Source organism: Diachasmimorpha longicaudata, chromosome 17, assembly GCF_034640455.1.
Source record: "Diachasmimorpha longicaudata isolate KC_UGA_2023 chromosome 17, iyDiaLong2, whole genome shotgun sequence".
In the NCBI taxonomy this organism is placed as follows: Eukaryota; Metazoa; Arthropoda; class Insecta; order Hymenoptera; family Braconidae; genus Diachasmimorpha; species Diachasmimorpha longicaudata.
Window position 1 is genome coordinate 804,989 of NC_087241.1, and position 19,575 is coordinate 824,563.

General features: G+C 45.1%; 2 protein-coding genes across 2 annotated transcripts in view; both read left to right on the forward strand.

The window, feature by feature from the left end:
* Positions 1 to 279: 279 nt before the first annotated feature.
* On the forward strand, positions 280 to 11,725 carry LOC135170625 (proteoglycan 4-like). The gene is made up of 8 exons (XM_064136620.1): positions 280 to 543; positions 8,629 to 10,134; positions 10,180 to 10,260; positions 10,466 to 10,552; positions 10,654 to 10,872; positions 11,035 to 11,209; positions 11,330 to 11,384; positions 11,494 to 11,725. The coding sequence occupies exons 2-8, from the start codon at positions 8,635 to 8,637 to the stop codon at positions 11,723 to 11,725; spliced, it is 2,349 nt and encodes a 782-aa protein (XP_063992690.1). The 5' UTR covers positions 280 to 543; positions 8,629 to 8,634.
* LOC135170398 (uncharacterized) overlaps positions 11,471 to 19,575 on the forward strand; it is a 288,426-nt gene continuing 280,321 nt past the window's right edge. Inside the window, exon 1 of the mRNA XM_064136173.1 lies at positions 11,471 to 11,862. The gene's annotated coding sequence lies outside the window, so the exon portion shown is untranslated. The remainder of the gene's footprint in view (positions 11,863 to 19,575) is intronic.

Sequence of the window (19,575 nt, forward strand, 5' to 3'; positions counted from 1 at the left end):
TTCGTTTTAGGGTGGAAGGCCACGCGAGTAATCACGACCATTACCATCGCGTGGATTGCCAAAAGGTCGAATTACGTTTATGTTTAAGAATTAGAGCGATGGATAACTAGAAGGAGATCGCGAAAATATCGTGTTGTTTTTAGAAAATTAATTACGTTTCTCCTAACCCCGGAGATCCCGAGAATGCAACCGTGAAAATAAAAATCAAGTTACGCGAACATTTGAACTTTCGCGCCGAGACCTGCCAGGCAAACTCTGCGTTGCCATAACGCCCGGAGCGCTACGCTCCCGTCGGTCGCCATGCGCCAACCTGTCGCGTAGCAACAGTTGCTACGCAGACGTCGCCGGCATCACCACGTGTGGTATCCGCGTCAAGCAAATTAATAGTGCATTCAGTGTTAAATAGTTAATTAGTTGTGCTCGAACCATCGCCAGGAGAACACTAAACCATCAGGAAAACTATCCGAGGACAATTGAAGTCGAATTGACCCGTTGTCGGAGAGATAGTCGATCATTGTCTCCCAGCGTATACACGTCGCAACCGTGAGTTTTTGATTTATTGTTAACAATGCTTATTAGAGAGTAAATCAATTTATCCTGATTCTCATCTCAGGGTAATAGTCATTGTTCCGGTTACTTTATTGAGATTATTGCTCTGTGCGGTAGAGCCTAAATAACGCCAAAACCATGCAGTTACGTCTTTTACGTTTAAGGTCTTTTGTATTGCTTAAGAATTGCCTAGCAATTGCAAGCCAGGTCTGGGTGACACAATACCCATGACCTTGATGAGGTCACATATGTTGTGGAATTTGGGAGAATATTCTCGTATTGAGAAAATACCTTGCGCTAGTCGCCAATATATTTAATTTACGTTACTGCCTTTTTGGAATCTCGAATTCTTTTGTACATTTTTGTGCCTTTGGCCCTTTTGGTTTATTTTATATATTCCAAAATTACGTTTTATTATGGATTATCCATATATTCCAAATTAATTTGGAAGAATTTGCAAGTTTTGCCTTTTTACCGATATTTCTATGAAATATTGTGTCTGCGTTTATCGCCTATGGATTTATTCCATTTTTGTGCCTTTGGCCCTTTTGGTTTATTGTATAATCCAAAATCTGAATTTGGATACGCGTTAATCGTGTGGATTATTTGTAGATTATTGTCTTATACAGATATTTTTCTGAAAAGCTATGTTTGCGTTTATCGCCTAGAGATTTGTTCTCTTTTTTTGTTATTGTGCCTTAGGCCATTGCGATTACACTTCGCTAATAAAAAGTGTCTAACGATTCGTCGTTTCGAATACGAGTTTACGTTTGTTTACGTTACGCGCCTCCGCGAGAATCTCCCGCGTATTTTCTCTCGCCAAGGTCGCGCCTCCGTATAATGTATATCCCGCGTCCGTCGTTTTAGCTGCTATGTGTTATGCTCTCGGAGCACGTATGTTTTATAGATTATGTTACGTTAGGAATTTTCGTTATTAATTGCGTTTATGACGCCTTGAAAATTGTAATTCGGATTTATTGAATGTATCGAGTATTAGTAATGAGTTCGAAATTATGGACTGTTAGATTTTCGGGTAAATTAATAATATTTAGCCCGACATCAGGATCGTATATTTTCTTCTATTTTATTTGGTTTTGATAAAACTTATTGTAATGGATTAGATGGATCAACATAGTTGAATTTCTCTCTGCGACGATACGATTACGTTCCTTAAAATAAATGGAATCTTGAGTAACTTATAAGACCTCTCTCTCTCTCTCACAAAAATTATTGGGTTTATGTCTGCGTTATTCTAAATATTTGGAATATTGTAAAAATTTGTATTTTGAGTTATTATTATTGGAAGTTAAAGAATATAGTTCCGTAAAGAAATATTAAATATGTGTTGAGTTTTGAAGTTATGGAATTGAGAGCCCAGTGACCAGCACACCCCGAACCACCCCTCTCTCCACAACCTACATCCTGAGCAGCGCGAGCAAATACCACCTTTCCTTTGATCTTTTAGTTTTAAGTTATTGGGTTTACGTTTTTAGCTGGAATTTTAGTTCGTTGCCGTGAGTTATCCGCTTCGATTACGTTTTTCGGTTTGTTGTTCCCGTCGAGACAAAGAACAACTGGCGCCCTTCAGAGCATTTGTTCCGTTTTTGGACGATCAAGGGAAAAGGGCGGGTTAACTGGTCCATTTTTATATGAGTAAAAATTAACCACGTTACAGTGGCGCCCAACGTGGGGCCGCCTCGGTTCATTGGGCGCGTTAATTCTGTTTTTGTTGAGATATTTATAGTTAAATAATAAGTTTATAGAGAATTAAAGTTTAAAGTTAAAATTTTGTGAGAGTGAGAGAACTCAAATCCGTCTTCAAGACCTCTTTTGCGAGTTACGCCAAATTAAAATTTTTGTGTTATACATGCGTTCTGCATGCGTTCTACGTCAATCGATTTTTGTGTTTCTACATGTTGATATCTTTGCGTATAACGCCCATTTCATTTGCTTCATTGGTAAGAATTTTGTCTAGATAATTCGGTGATCGAACGGAATTAATTCCCGATCGACCACAAAGTGAAATAATCCCTTACGGAATGTAGTAAATATCTTTTGTCTTACCTTGATGGCCAAAATTCTGTTGAGAATTGACATTGTTTGCATTCTTGAATGCCAGGAGATTTGCGAATTCTTCGCCTTTGTATATATTTTGCCTCTGATAAACCTACATTGGAATTTTATTATTAGAGAAATATAAGAGAAAATAATTTGAAAATACCTTCGGGACCTCGTAAATCATAACACCGATAAATTCCGATGCCAGAGAGCCTTACGTTTAATAACGTCTTGATCCTGCTTCGAGAAGTAGGGGTAGAATTTGGGACTATCAGTATCAGTTGCTGATTGCGCATCAATCCCGCGCTGAATTAACGAGAGTGGGGAATATTTATAGAACTAATTACTCGGGAAGTCACAGGGCATAGCTCACTGTCGGTTGAAATCTTACGCCGAACAGTCGATTCTATACGTGCTAATATATTCAAAGATTAGACGCTAGTTCTGGATATTTCCATCGTATCCTAATTTAATATTACGGTCAACGTTAACTTACTTCAACGCGTTACCCTCTCGTTAAAATAAAATAATACGGTTATTAACTTCTGATTTCTCATTTGAGACTAATTGCGCCTTGTCGCCAAATTCCGACTGCAGTAATTATTCATTTTTAATAATTCTGCTTACCTAACCTTTTGTCCTTTCCCTACCTTAAATTGCGGAAACGCCTGAGACAACCTAGGTTTCACCTTCCATTTATAAGATGGATCCTGACCTAGATAAATTCAGTATTGATAAAGATCTTGCGGATGCAACCGCTTCAACTGCCAATGCGAATACTAACGCCACTCTTGCGGGTTCAACCGCTATTATTCCGGGTGGTCAGTTACAAGCTACCCGAGTTTTATATACTACTGCGGCCGGAAATCCTGCCACCAGCGTTTATACCCAATCACTCAGATGGAATATTCCTACTGGGGTAGACATCTTTGAAAGACCAGTGTCTAGCGCTCAGTCTCTACCCGGCGACATAACCACACTACACCATCTGGAACCACCTAAGAGGAGTCGAGGACGACCTAGAAAGAATCCCTTGACGTACGACTCCGATGCCAGTAGTCAAACTTCTCAAGTGGGGGACGAACGAGCGAAAGCAACTTCCACCGTTGTCCCTACTCAACCACCAATCGACGCTAACACTTCAGCTCAGGTTCGTGTTCCGACACAGAGTTCTATGAATGCCGATCATAGGATACAACAATCCAACTCGGCCATTGCGTTTCCTTCAAACGCCCAAGGATCTGCATTTCCTGCAAATACCCAAAACACTGCATTTTTCAATGCCAATACTGTTGCTCCAGAAGCCTCCCCGATATTACCAGAATATCGAGGGCATACCTCTCAGGGTCAAGCTGCCACTCATGGCCCGTTAAATCCTGAATACGCTGTACGAGCCCCTAACAACGACCCCGGACTCGGATTACGTCGACGAGTCCCCGTCAACCCAGGATTTGAATGGTCTGATGAGGACGACCCCATGCAACATCGTAGCAGAAGCCGTCCAATTACGCCTATCGCGTTACTAAATATCCTGAAGAAGTGGGGTATAAAATTCTCCGGATATCCCCACGAGGATGTGGAACTCCTCATATCTAGGATAGATGAAGGACTTGCCTTCCTAGATATTAGGGAGTCGGATTTATTGAGTGCACTACCCTTCGTGCTGGACGGTCCCGCCTTGATATGGTATCGAGGACACGTCCAAGAATTTCTCGTCTGGGACCATGCTCGTGAAGCCTTCCGAAATCACTTCGCTGACCCGGATTACCAAATGGCTCTCAGAGATGAGGTCAGCCGACGTACCCAGGCTGAAGACGAATCTGCGAGAAATTATTTCGCTTGTTTGCGAGGCTATTTTGGCCGCCTACGACCTGCCATGGGCGAATGGGAACAAGTGAAGCTGACCCATCGCAACATGCTGCCGATGTATCGTATCAACTTCCAACTGAGGGAAGGATCAACGATGGATCAACTGGAGATGGGAGTGTTGAGAATCGAAAGGATTTATCAGGGCAGCCTAGATCGTCGCCCACCTCCCAAACCGGAAGACTCAGTTTGCCCTAGTCTGGCCTATCGTGCATCTCGTGCCAGTAATCGTTCTACATTGAACGGAACCCCTCGACATAGGGTTAGAGCCGCTCAGTTTGAGGAGGAATACGAGGTAAATGAAGACATAACCGAGGATGGGTTAGACGACCACTTCGAAGAGCTAGGACTGGATGCAGCTACTGCAGTACCTAGGTCACAATTTCGACCTAGGAAGACTCTCGTGCCACGTAGGGGAATAGCCAAAATTCCGAACAACCCCCTGGCCCCGAAAAACACCTTCAGGCCAGCAACACCTCAACCTCGGGAACGTATTCAACCCCGGTCTCAAACTACCACGCATTCGGTTTCCTCAAAAACCACCACTTCAACTGCTGGTCTAACTGCCAACGTGCCATCATCATCTGCGTCAGCTTACCCATCGTCTACTGACATCGAGTGCTGGAACTGTAATGAGAAGGGACATCGCCATCGAGATTGCCCCACCCTCGAAGATTGTTCTGCTATCGCTGCCGACACTCCGGTTTCACGGTCAGGAACTGTCCCAACTGCAGCGAGGGAAACGAGTAATGAGACGGGCCAATCCGGTAAGTCCGCCTCCAATGACTATTTCTACTAAACCGGAATCTATTATTTTCAGACCTGCTGCTCCTCTCTCGATCGATCTAACTCGAGTAGAGTCTGATCCTTTGGAACTAATGGTTCCTGAAATCCCTGCGGAAACGCCATTGAGGCTGAGTAGTTCTAAGGAACCAAAGCCACTTGCTTTTCACATCGATATCCTAATTAATAAATATCGAGTGAGAGCCTTAATCGACTCGGGTGCAACCCGTAGTTTCGCTGGTGCCGCTGGACTCAAGTTATTCCAGAAGGCCGGGATCACCTCCTACGAAGTACCGGAGAAGCGTGTGATCCTTGCTGGTAGCCAAGTGGAGAGGATTCGACTCATGTCGACATGTCACCCCGAACTCGCTGGTCGAGTTACACGACTAGACGTGCTTTTGATGCCAACACTGTCGGAGGACTTCATCCTAGGAATGGACTTCCTAGTAGGAGCAAGGATGGTGATCGACTTTTTCGATCAATCCTGGCATTATCGAGAAACCCCGGAAGAACGTCACGAATTTATACCACTCCACTCAGCTGTGCGTGTCATCATCTGTAACGGTCTACGTACCCTGGAAACCACGCAAGAGGAAATACTCGAAGAGTTCCTGGAGAAAAATCTCCCTAAAGACACTGGGAAGCCAGGAATTACATCCCTTACGTCCCATCACATCGACGTCGGAGCTAATGCTCCAATCAAACAAAAGCCCTATCCTGTGAGCCCCGCCATTCGTGAGGTCATGTGGAAGGAAGTCGACTCGATGCTGGAGAACGACATAATAGTGCCATCGAAGAGCGAATGGTCCAGTCCCGTCGTTATGGTTCGAAAACCGAACGGTAAATACCGATTTTGCATCGATTTTCGTCGGGTGAACGCCGTGACAAAGAAAGATGCCTATCCAATCCCTAATATGACTGGAATATTGGATGAATTGCGTCATGCGCGTTATATCACTACGCTGGATTTAAGCCAAGCGTACTTTCAGATCCCATTAGATCCGGAAAGTCAGGAAATTACTGCGTTCATCGCTCCTGGAAGAGGTTTATACCACTTTCAGCGGATGCCTTATGGCCTTACTAATGCGCCGGCTACATTCCAGCGCCTACTCGATCGCCTATTGGGTCAAGGGTTATACCCCAACGTCTTCGTCTACCTAGACGACATCATCATCATATCTCGGACCTTTGAGGAACACATGAGATACCTCAAGGAAGTTCTGGATAAAATCAAGTCCGCTGGATTATCGATAAACAGGGAGAAGAGCCACTTCTGTTGCTCCCAAGTTAAATACCTTGGATTCATAGTCAACAGTGCAGGATTGCAGGTAGATCCGGAGAAAATCGAACCGGTCCTCAACTATCCAGCTCCCAAGACCCTTAAGCAGTTACGCCGATTTCTAGGTATGGCGTCGTGGTACCGTCGTTTCATTCCACAGTTTGCGACTACCGCCGAACCCCTCACACGTCTCACCAGGAAACAACAACCTTGGCAGTGGGGAGAGGAACAAGAGTATGCTTTCAAAGCTTTGAAGGAAGGTTTGACGACTTCGCCAACCTTAGCCTGTCCGAACTTCGAGCTACCCTTCACTCTGCAAACAGATGCCAGCACTATTGGATTAGGTGCTGTACTCACTCAAGTTATTGACGGTGCTGAGAGAGTCATTGCTTATGCGAGTCGCGCATTAACAGCCACTGAGAAGAAATATACGGTCACCGAGTTAGAGTGCTTAGCCGTCTTATGGTCTATCCACAAATTCCGTTGCTACCTGGAAGGGTATGCCTTTACGGTGATCACTGATCACAGTAGCCTTCGCTGGTTACATAATTTGAAAACTCCAACTGGACGACTTGCCAGGTGGGCCCTCAGCATGATGGAGTATGACTTCAAGATCGTACACCGTCGTGGAGCTCTGCATCACGTACCAGATGCCCTATCACGTGCTCCAGACCAGGAGACTGCCGATTGTGAGACAATCGAGCGTATTCGCGTAAGCGACGATAAATGGTACAACAATAAGTTCTACCATGTGCAGAAGGTGCCGAAATTCTTCCCCGATTGGAAAATTTCGAAGGGACAATTATACCATCATCGCCCTTCCGAATTTATTTCCGTGGAAATGGAAGACTTGGACGCTTGGAAGTTAGTTCTCCCAAAGGAACTCCGCTCACAAGCTATTGCTGAATGCCACGAATTGCCGCAATCTGGCCATCTTGGTGTGGACAAAACTTATCGACGACTGGTCCAATTATACTACTGGCCCAAGATGTTAAGTGACGTCATAAGTTTCGTCAACCACTGCACTACGTGCCAATTATGTAAGGTGGAGAACGCACCACCTAGAGGTTTCATGGGGAATCGAGTAATCGAAGAACCTTGGTCTACGGTTGCCGCTGATATCATGGGCCCAATCACTGCTAGTAAATCTGGCCATTGTTACATTCTCGTTCTTCAAGATCTCTTCACCAAATGGATCGAAGTCATTCCATTGCGTCGTGCAACTGGGAAAGTTATTCGAGAACACATTGAGAATGTTGTAGTATCTCGTTGGGGAACTCCGAGAGTCCTATTCACGGACAATGGGACGGAGTTCATCAATAAGAATATCCGTGCCTTAGTTGCCATCACGGGTATGCGACACCAAACATCGCCTCCGTATCACCCTCAGGCAAATCCTGTCGAACGGGTGAATCGGGTTTTAAAAATGATGCTCAGAGCCTTTGTTGATAGCGACCATCGAATGTGGGATTCACACCTACATGAGTTTCGATTCGCATTCAATACTGCGTTTCACAACGCCTTGCAGTCTACTCCTGCCTTTGCCAATTTTGGTCGTGAACCTCTACCGGCTATTTCTCTTCGTCGAGACTTGGAAGGTGAGCTAGAAATAGAACCCGGATCACCGGAAGAGTGGGTAAAACGTATGAAACGGCTGGAGATCCTCCGTAAGACCCTGCATCATGCGTTATTTGAAGCTCAAGCTCACCAAGCTCACTATTATAATTTGCGCCGTCGTGATCATGAATTTCATGAAGGAGACCTTGTTGTGCGCCGATCACACCCACTTTCGAATGCAGCGAAACATTTCTCTGCCGCTCTTGTGCCACCCTTTGAAGGCCCTTACGTTGTTTATAAGAAAATATCGAAAACACGTTATCAACTTGCGGATTTCTCAGGTAAAAATCAAGGTGAAGTATCCGTACAGGACTTAAAACCATATACACCGTCGCTGAATTAGATGAGGATGACGAATCATAATTTAAGTACCCGAGATGAGAATCGCTTTCCTTTCGCTATCGTACGCCATATATCACATATTGCACCTCACTATATATGACCAAATTTCTTTACTTATACATCCAATTTCTCAGAATACCATGGAGAAGGAGATTGGTGAGGAGCCTATGAAGGTCAACGACCCAGAGGGAACACCCTCAAACCTTGCGATACGGGACGCCAACCTTGAGGAGACTACTGTCTTGAAAACTGCGACCAAGGACGCCAACCCAGTCGAGAGTCAAGAGACTCTCCCACATGCTGACCCAGCCACTGCCAGTAAGGCCAAGGACACCACCGTCATCCAGCTGCCAAAAGCTGAGAAGATGTGGTGGTCACCATTGACATCATATGGTGAAGAACTTTGGGCTATAGCCCATAAAGAGCCTGCCTTTATGGCTGTATTGCGAATTTTCGCCACTTCACTGCTCAACCAAGAGCCACCTGCTGAATTTTCCCAGATGCCTCCATTCCCATCCCTGGAGGAAATTCAGGAGGACAAACCCCAGACACAGGACTGGTACTCCGCCTGTATTGCCGAGGAGATTGCCCAAATGGCCATCCAGGACGATCCTCCAACGCCCAACCCCGACCCAACACCCTATCCACCTGACCACCTCCAACTCCCCAGTCCCTGGTTTACTTATCCCTCAACCCCAATTGCAGATGCAACTGCTACAAATGCCGATCCTTCAGTTCCCACTCCGGAAACACCCTTGCTCGACCCAGAGCCTAACTCCATTACCACCACTCCGATGCCCAATCCCGAGCCCACATTCAACACTCCTAACGAGGAACCAACCAGTCCTGACGATGTATTGGAAATCCATGCGTCCCAGGAAGAGTTAGCGGAGACACCTGCAGTAGAATCTGCCAAATACCCGGCCACCATACATCTGCCAGAGGCCACTCCCAGTGAGAAGGTTGGAGAAGCCCCCAAAGACTTCACCAAACGCTCCAGGAGAGGAGTTCGATGCCACCAATGCCATGGTTATGGCCATGGGTACCCCGATTGCCCCAGCATCGTCAGACATGACTACTGCATTGTCTGCGGAAAGTGGCGTTGTAACCTCTTTTCGTGTGAACTCACTGACCAACGCCACGAGAGAGCGAGAGCTGCCATCAAGGCCGATTCGGCGGATCAATTACCCCAACCGAATCCCAAAACTGCACCTCGTGCCACTAGCTTGAGTAGATTCAGGACCCCGAAGAGCACCCAGGGAGCCGTGCCCAAGAGGCCAATTACTATCTATCGCCCTGATGGGACCATCCATTCCAGCACTTCGGGGAAAGTATCGGTCCAAACCAGATTGAGTCGTGCCCAAGGCCTCTCATACGCGGATTCAGTCGCCAAACGGCTGAAGACGTCAATTGTGGATCCAAAGGCTCCTCCAGTAGTCTCCCCCACCACCGCGGAACCTACTCAAGGTACCTTCAGCCAACCTGCCAATCCGGCCAACATGTCCTCAGGAAGTGATCCCCCAGCAGCCCGCAAGATCACCATCAACACGTCCACGCCGAGAAATGCCGAGGAATGGCTAGAGGGTATCGCTCGCCTGGACCCAGATGCATTTGCCCGCTTCGTGAAGAAGATGGAGAAGGCAGGGCCTCCACCTTAAAGGATAAACTTTTTTTTTGCTCATCAGAGCCAGTGCCTATCGCACCACATGCTCCCTATGAGCCTATATTTTTATTGTTTTGCGGATACGACCGCCCAAAGTCGAAAGGTAAAGGGAGAGAGAAGGGAGACTTCGTAACATTTAGTTTAACCCGTAAGGACCATTGACTGAATAAATGTAAGTTTCCAAAAGTATTATTAGTTTATTGGATATTGGGAATACACTACCTAATCCCCCTCTCCTATGCTACCTTTCCATTAATTGTCTTGTAAACTACCTATTTTGGGTCGAGAATTTTCTTATTCTCCTGTAGTCTTTCGTGATTTCGTCGGTGATACCTAGTAATCCTAACTGTCTACCTGTCAGCTTCGCTAGAAGCCTCCACTGCCTATTGGCCAACGTATTGAGATAAGTACATAACAAATTTACATCTCATTATTTATTTTCCGTTTACGGAATGTGTGTGCCGCTGTGTCATAATGCTGAAAAGCCTATCATTAGTCATTGTTTCGAGTATGGACCCAAAAATTCCCTACGTCATCAACTCCAAAGTATCGAGACATGAGACTCTCAACTCAAGTCGTGGGTTCGAAGGACACCAAACCATCAGGTGAGCACTATGCTACAGTGCTGAAGGAAGGACGGACGGACACCCAACACCACCAATACCAACTCTTGAACAAGGCGTACCCGGATACGGAGCCGTCAAGGGGAAGGGGTGTAAGGAATTCCAAAGGAATCCCTTGAGGTCTATGCTAACCTGCATTTCGTGAGTAAGAGAGAGAGAAAAGAAAAGATAAATAAATCAATAGGAATTTGGAATGAGGGACTAATTTAATTGTTTTTAAGGGATCTGAAATGTATATATTTGCGTTTTAGTAGTTACATTTCGGAATGGCAGAATTGGTGGCTATCGAAAGTTTTTGTTACGTTTTGAGAATTAGAGTTTACGTTTATCGGGTTTTGCGGATAATTGACGCGTCTCGTGGTTTGGCAATTTTGGTTATTGGTTCAAGGAGAGTTATTACGCTTTTAGGCCAAGATATTACCGAGCCACGTAATTCATTCGAATTGAAACCTCTCTATTGTTTTCGCGGAAACGTGTAGGTGCAGATGAAATGCTGCCGCTCAGATAAGTGGATTTACGGGGTAGGATGGGTTTTGTGTTTCGTTTTAGGGTGGAAGGCCACGCGAGTAATCACGACCGTTACCATCGCGTGGATTGCCAAAAGGTCGAATTACGTTTATGTTTAAGAATTAGAGCGATGGATAACTAGAAGGAGATCGCGAAAATATCGTGTTGTTTTTAGAAAATTAATTACGTTTCTCCTAACCCCGGAGATCCCGAGAATGCAACCGCGAAAATAAAAATCAAGTTACGCGAACATTTGAACTTTCGCGCCGAGACCTGCCAGGCAAACTCTGCGTTGCCATAACGCCCGGAGCGCTACGCTCCCGTCGGTCGCCATGCGCCAACCTGTCGCGTAGCAACAGTTGCTACGCAGACGTCGCCGGCATCACCACGTGTGGTATCCGCGTCAAGCAAATTAATAGTGCATTCAGTGTTAAATAGTTAATTAGTTGTGCTCGAACCATCGCCAGGAGAACACTAAACCATCAGGAAAACTATCCGAGGACAATTGAAGTCGAATTGACCCGTTGTCGGAGAGATAGTCGATCATTGTCTCCCAGCGTATACACGTCGCAACCGTGAGTTTTTGATTTATTGTTAACAATGCTTATTAGAGAGTAAATCAATTTATCCTGATTCTCATCTCAGGGTAATAGTCATTGTTCCGGTTACTTTATTGAGATTATTGCTCTGTGCGGTAGAGCCTAAATAACGCCAAAACCATGCAGTTACGTCTTTTACGTTTAAGGTCTTTTGTATTGCTTAAGAATTGCCTAGCAATTGCAAGCCAGGTCTGGGTGACACAATACCCATGACCTTGATGAGGTCACATATGTTGTGGAATTTGGGAGAATATTCTCGTATTGAGAAAATACCTTGCGCTAGTCGCCAATATATTTAATTTACGTTACTGCCTTTTTGGAATCTCGAATTCTTTTGTACATTTTTGTGCCTTTGGCCCTTTTGGTTTAGTTTATATATTCCAAAATTACGTTTTATTATGGATTATCCATATATTCCAAATTAATTTGGAAGAATTTGCAAGTTTTGCCTTTTTACCGATATTTCTATGAAATATTGTGTCTGCGTTTATCGCCTATGGATTTATTCCATTTTTGTGCCTTTGGCCCTTTTGGTTTATTGTATAATCCAAAATCTGAATTTGGATACGCGTTAATCGTGTGGATTATTTGTAGATTATTGTCTTATACAGATATTTTTCTGAAAAGCTATGTTTGCGTTTATCGCCTAGAGATTTGTTCTCTTTTTTTGTTATTGTGCCTTAGGCCATTGCGATTACACTTCGCTAATAAAAAGTGTCTAACGATTCGTCGTTTCGAATACGAGTTTACGTTTGTTTACGTTACGCGCCTCCGCGAGAATCTCCCGCGTATTTTCTCTCGCCAAGGTCGCGCCTCCGTATAATGTATATCCCGCGTCCGTCGTTTTAGCTGCTATGTGTTATGCTCTCGGAGCACGTATGTTTTATAGATTATGTTACGTTAGGAATTTTCGTTATTAATTGCGTTTATGACGCCTTGAAAATTGTAATTCGGATTTATTGAATGTATCGAGTATTAGTAATGAGTTCGAAATTATGGACTGTTAGATTTTCGGGTAAATTAATAATATTTAGCCCGACATCAGGATCGTATATTTTCTTCTATTTTATTTGGTTTTGATAAAACTTATTGTAATGGATTAGATGGATCAACATAGTTGAATTTCTCTCTGCGACGATACGATTTCGTTCCTTAAAATAAATGGAATCTTGAGTAACTTATAAGACCTCTCTCTCTCTCTCACAAAAATTATTGGGTTTATGTCTGCGTTATTCTAAATATTTGGAATATTGTAAAAATTTGTATTTTGAGTTATTATTATTGGAAGTTAAAGAATATAGTTCCGTAAAGAAATATTAAATATGTGTTGAGTTTTGAAGTTATGGAATTGATAGCCCAGTGACCAGCACACCCCGAACCGCCCCTCTCTCCACAACCTACATCCTGAGCAGCGCGAGCAAATACCACCTTTCCTTTGATCTTTTAGTTTTAAGTTATTGGGTTTACGTTTTTAGCTGGAATTTTAGTTCGTTGCCGTGAGTTATCCGCTTCGATTACGTTTTTCGGTTTGTTGTTCTCGTCGAGACAAAGAACAACTGGCGCCCTTCAGAGCATTTGTTCCGTTTTTGGACGATCAAGGGAAAAGGGCGGGTTAACTGGTCCATTTTTATATGAGTAAAAATTAACCACGTTACAATACCTAGGACAATTTGGCTGGCGCCATTGGATTCGTGAGACGATTTCCGATTTTTCTAGGGGTCCGGGTATATTTTAAAATTGATTTTTTTTGTTTTTCGCGGTTTTCTCGGCTCCTATGACTCCTAGAGTAAAAAGGGCCTGGATATGGGAGCTGACCGTTTTTCCTCCATATCTTTGGAAATATCTTAGCTAGGGGAATTTCGCCGGCGCCATTGGCCTCGTGAGACGATTTCCGATTTTTCTAGGGGCGCAGGATAATTCTAAACTCGATTTTTTAGTTTTTCGCCTTTTGCTCGGCTCCTCTGGCTCCTAGAAAAAAAAGGGCCTGGGTTTGGGATGACATCGTTTTTTTTCCAGATCCCTGGAAATATCATACCTAGGGCAATTTGGCTGGCGCCATTGGATTCGTGAGACGATTTCCGATTTTTCTAAGGGTCCGGGAATTTTCTAAAGTCGATTTTTCGGTTTTTCGCGTTTTTCTCGGCTCCTGGGCCTCCTAGAGCAAAACGGGCCCGGATTTGGGATCACACCGTTTTTCGCCCATATCTTTGGAAATATCATTGCTAGGACAATTTGGCTGGCGCCATTGGATTCGTGAGACGATTTCCGATTTTTCTAGGGGGCCGGGAATTTTCTAAAGACGATTTTTTCGTTTTTCGCGTTTTTCTCGGCTCCTGGGTCTCCTAGAGCAAAACGGGCCCGGATTTGGGATCACACCGTTTTTCGCCCATATCTTTGGAAATAGCATAGCTAGGACAATTTGGCTGGCGCTATTGGATTCGTGAGACGATTTCCGATTTTTCCAGGGGTCCAGGAATTTTCTAAAGTAGATTTTTTCGTTTTTCGCGTTTTTCTCGGCTCCTGGGCCTCCTAGGGCATAACCGGCCCGGATTTGGGATCACACCATTTTTCGCCCATATCTTTGGAAATATCATTGCTACGACAATCTGGCTGGCGCCATTGCATTCGTGAGACGATTTCCGATTTTTCTAGGGGTCCGGGAATTTTCTAAAGTCGATTTTTTCGTTTTTCTCGGCTACTGGGCCTCCTAGAGCAAAACGGGCCCGGATTTGGGATCACACCGTTTTTCGCCCATATCTTTGGAAATATCATTGCTAGGATAATTTGGCTGGCACCATTGGATTCGTGAGACGATTTCCGATTTTTCTAGGGGCCCGGGAATTTTCTAAAGTCGATTTTTTCGTTTTTCGCGTTTTTCTCGGCCCCTGGGCCTCCTAGAGCAAACCGGGCCCGGATTTGGGATCACACAGTTCTTCGCCCATATCTTTGGAAATACCATAGCTAGAACACTTTGGCTAGCGTCATTGGATTCGTGAGACGATTTCCGATTTTTCTAGGGGTCCGGGAATTTTCTAAAGTCGATTTTTTCGTTTTTCTCGGCTACTGGGCCTCCCAGAGCAAAACGGGCCCGGATTGGGCATCACACCGTTTTTCGCCCATATCTTTGGAAATAGCATAGCTAGGACAATTTGGCTGGCGCCATTGGATTCGTGAGACGATTTCCGATTTTTCCAGGGGTCCAGGAATTTTCTAAAGTAGATTTTTTCGTTTTTCGCGTTTTTCTCGGCTCCTGGGCCTCCTAGGGCATAACCGGCCCGGATTTGGGATCACACCGTTTTTCGCCCATATCTTTGGAAATATCATTGCTACGACAATCTGGCCGGCGCCATTGGATTCGTGAGACGATTTCCGATTTTTCTAGGGGTCCGGGAATTTTCTAAAGTCGATTTTTTCGTTTTTCTCGGCTACTGGGCCTCCTAGAGCAAAACGGGCCCGGATTGGGCATCACACCGTTTTTCGCCCATATCTTTGGAAATATCATAGCTAGGACAATTTTGCTGTCGCCATTGGATTCGTGAGACGATTTCCGATTTTTCTAGGGGTCCGGGAATTTTCTAAAGTCGATTTTTTCGTTTTTCGCGTTTTTCTCGGCTCCTGGGCCTCCTAGAGCAAAACGGGACCGGATTTGGGATCACACCGTTTTTCGCCCATATCTTTGGAAATATCATTGCTAGGACAATTTGGCTGGCGCCATTGGATTCGTAAGACGATTTCCGATTTTTCTAGGGGGCCGGGAATTTTCTAAAGACGATTTTTTCGTTTTTCGCGTTTTTCTCGGCTCCTGGGTCTCCTAGAGCAAAACGGGCCCGGATTTGGCATCACACATTTTTTCGCCCATATCTTTGGAAATACCATAGCTAGAACACTTTGGCTAGCGTCATTGGATTCGTGAGACGATTTCCGATTTTTCTAGGGGTCCGGGAATTTTCTAAAGTCGATTTTTTCGTTTTTCTCGGCTACTGGACCTCCTAGAGCAAAACGGGCCCGGATTGGGCATCACACCGTTTTTCGCCCATATCTTTGGAAATATCATAGCTAGGACAATTTGGCTGGCGCCATTGGATTCGTGAGACGATTTCCGATTTTTCTAGGGGTCCGGGAATTTTCTAAGGTCGATTTTTCGTTTTTCGCGTTTTTCTCGGCTCCTGGGTCTCCTAGAGCAAAACGGGCCCGGATTTGGGATCACACCGTTTTTCGCCCATATCTTTGGAAATAGCATAGCTAGGACAATTTGGCTGGCGCCATTGGATTCGTGAGACGATTTCCGATTTTTCCAGGGGTCCAGGAATTTTCTAAAGTAGATTTTTTCGTTTTTCGCGTTTTTCTCGGCTCCTGGGCCTCCTAGGGCATAACCGGCCCGGATTTGGGATCACACCGTTTTTCGCCCATATCTTTGGAAATATCATTGCTACGACAATCTGGCTGGCGCCATTGGATTCGTGAGACGATTTCCGATTTTTCTAGGGGTCCGGGAATTTTCTAAAGTCGATTTTTTCGTTTTTCTCGGCTACTGGGCCTCCTAGAGCAAAACGGGCCCGGATTTGGGATCACACCGTTTTTCGCCCATATCTTTGGAAATATCATTGCTAGGATAATTTGGCTGGCACCATTGGATTCGTGAGACGATTTCCGATTTTTCTAGGGGCCCGGGAATTTTCTAAAGTCGATTTTTTCGTTTTTCGCGTTTTTCTCGGCCCCTGGGCCTCCTAGAGCAAACCGGGCCCGGATTTGGGATCACACAGTTCTTCGCCCATATCTTTGGAAATATCATTGCTACGACAATCTGGCCGGCGCCATTGGATTCGTGAGACGATTTCCGATTTTTCTAGGGGTCCGGGAATTTTCTAAAGTCGATTTTTTCGTTTTTCTCGGCTACTGGGCCTCCTAGAGCAAAACGGGCCCGGATTGGGCATCACACCGTTTTTCGCCCATATCTTTGGAAATATCATAGCTAGGACAATTTTGCTGTCGCCATTGGATTCGTGAGACGATTTCCGATTTTTCTAGGGGTCCGGGAATTTTCTAAAGTCGATTTTTTCGTTTTTCGCGTTTTTCTCGGCTCCTGGGCCTCCTAGAGCAAAACGGGACCGGATTTGGGATCACACCGTTTTTCGCCCATATCTTTGGAAATATCATTGCTAGGACAATTTGGCTGGCGCCATTGGATTCGTAAGACGATTTCCGATTTTTCTAGGGGGCCGGGAATTTTCTAAAGACGATTTTTTCGTTTTTCGCGTTTTTCTCGGCTCCTGGGTCTCCTAGAGCAAAACGGGCCCGGATTTGGCATCACACATTTTTTCGCCCATATCTTTGGAAATACCATAGCTAGAACACTTTGGCTAGCGTCATTGGATTCGTGAGACGATTTCCGATTTTTCTAGGGGTCCGGGAATTTTCTAAAGTCGATTTTTTCGTTTTTCTCGGCTACTGGACCTCCTAGAGCAAAACGGGCCCGGATTGGGCATCACACCGTTTTTCGCCCATATCTTTGGAAATATCATAGCTAGGACAATTTGGCTGGCGCCATTGGATTCGTGAGACGATTTCCGATTTTTCTAGGGGTCCGGGAATTTTCTAAGGTCGATTTTTCGTTTTTCGCGTTTTTCTCGGCTCCTGGGTCTCCTAGAGCAAAACGGGCCCGGATTTGGGATCACACCGTTTTTCGCCCATATCTTTGGAAATAGCATAGCTAGGACAATTTGGCTGGCGCCATTGGATTCGTGAGACGATTTCCGATTTTTCCAGGGGTCCAGGAATTTTCTAAAGTAGATTTTTTCGTTTTTCGCGTTTTTCTCGGCTCCTGGGCCTCCTAGGGCATAACCGGCCCGGATTTGGGATCACACCGTTTTTCGCCCATATCTTTGGAAATATCATTGCTACGACAATCTGGCTGGCGCCATTGGATTCGTGAGACGATTTCCGATTTTTCTAGGGGTCCGGGAATTTTCTAAAGTCGATTTTTTCGTTTTTCTCGGCTACTGGGCCTCCTAGAGCAAAACGGGCCCGGATTTGGGATCACACCGTTTTTCGCCCATATCTTTGGAAATATCATTGCTAGGATAATTTGGCTGGCACCATTGGATTCGTGAGACGATTTCCGATTTTTCTAGGGGCCCGGGAATTTTCTAAAGTCGATTTTTTCGTTTTTCGCGTTTTTCTCGGCCCCTGGGCCTCCTAGAGCAAACCGGGCCCGGATTTGGGATCACACAGTTCTTCGCCCATATCTTTGGAAATACCATAGCTAGAACACTTTGGCTAGCGTCATTGGATTCGTGAGACGATTTCCGATTTTTCTAGGGGTCCGGGAATTTTCTAAAGTCGATTTTTTCGTTTTTCTCGGCTACTGGGCCTCCTAGAGCAAAACGGGCCCGGATTGGGCATCACACCGTTTTTCGCCCATATCTTTGGAAATATCATAGCTAGGACAATTTGGCTGGCGCCATTGGATTCGTGAGACGATTTCCGATTTTTCTAGGGGGCCGGGAATTTTCTAAAGACGATTTTTTCGTTTTTCGCGTTTTTCTCGGCTCCTGGGTCTCCTAGAGCAAAACGGGCCCGGATTTGGGATCACACCGTTTTTCGCCCATATCTTTGGAAATAGCATAGCTAGGACAATTTGGCTGGCGCCATTGGATTCGTGAGACGATTTCCGATTTTTCCAGGGGTCCAGGAATTTTCTAAAGTAGATTTTTTCGTTTTTCGCGTTTTTCTCGGCTCCTGGGCCTCCTAGGGCATAACCGGCCCGGATTTGGGATCACACCGTTTTTCGCCCATATCTTTGGAAATATCATTGCTACGACAATCTGGCTGGCGCCATTGGATTCGTGAGACGATTTCCGATTTTTCTAGGGGTCCGGGAATTTTCTAAAGTCGATTTTTTCGTTTTTCTCGGCTACTGGGCCTCCTAGAGCAAAACGGGCCCGGATTTGGGATCACACCGTTTTTCGCCCATATCTTTGGAAATATCATTGCTAGGATAATTTGGCTGGCACCATTGGATTCGTGAGACGATTTCCGATTTTTCTAGGGGCCCGGGAATTTTCTAAAGTCGATTTTTTCGTTTTTCGCGTTTTTCTCGGCCCCTGGGCCTCCTAGAGCAAACCGGGCCCGGATTTGGGATCACACAGTTCTTCGCCCATATCTTTGGAAATATCATAGCTAGTACAATTTGGCTGGCGCCATTGGATTCGTGAGACGATTTCCGATTTTTCTAGGGGGCCGGGAATTTTCTAAAGACGATTTTTTCGTTTTTCGCGTTTTTCTCGGCTCCTGGGTCTCCTAGAGCAAAACGGGCCCGGATTTGGGATCACACCGTTTTTCGCCCATATCTTTGGAAATAGCATAGCTAGGACAATTTGGCTGGCGCCATTGGATTCGTGAGACGATTTCCGATTTTTCCAGGGGTCCAGGAATTTTCTAAAGTAGATTTTTTCGTTTTTCGCGTTTTTCTCGGCTCCTGGGCCTCCTAGGGCATAACCGGCCCGGATTTGGGATCACACCGTTTTTCGCCCATATCTTTGGAAATATCATTGCTACGACAATCTGGCTGGCGCCATTGGATTCGTGAGACGATTTCCGATTTTTCTAGGGGTCCGGGAATTTTCTAAAGTCGATTTTTTCGTTTTTCTCGGCTACTGGGCCTCCTAGAGCAAAACGGGCCCGGATTGG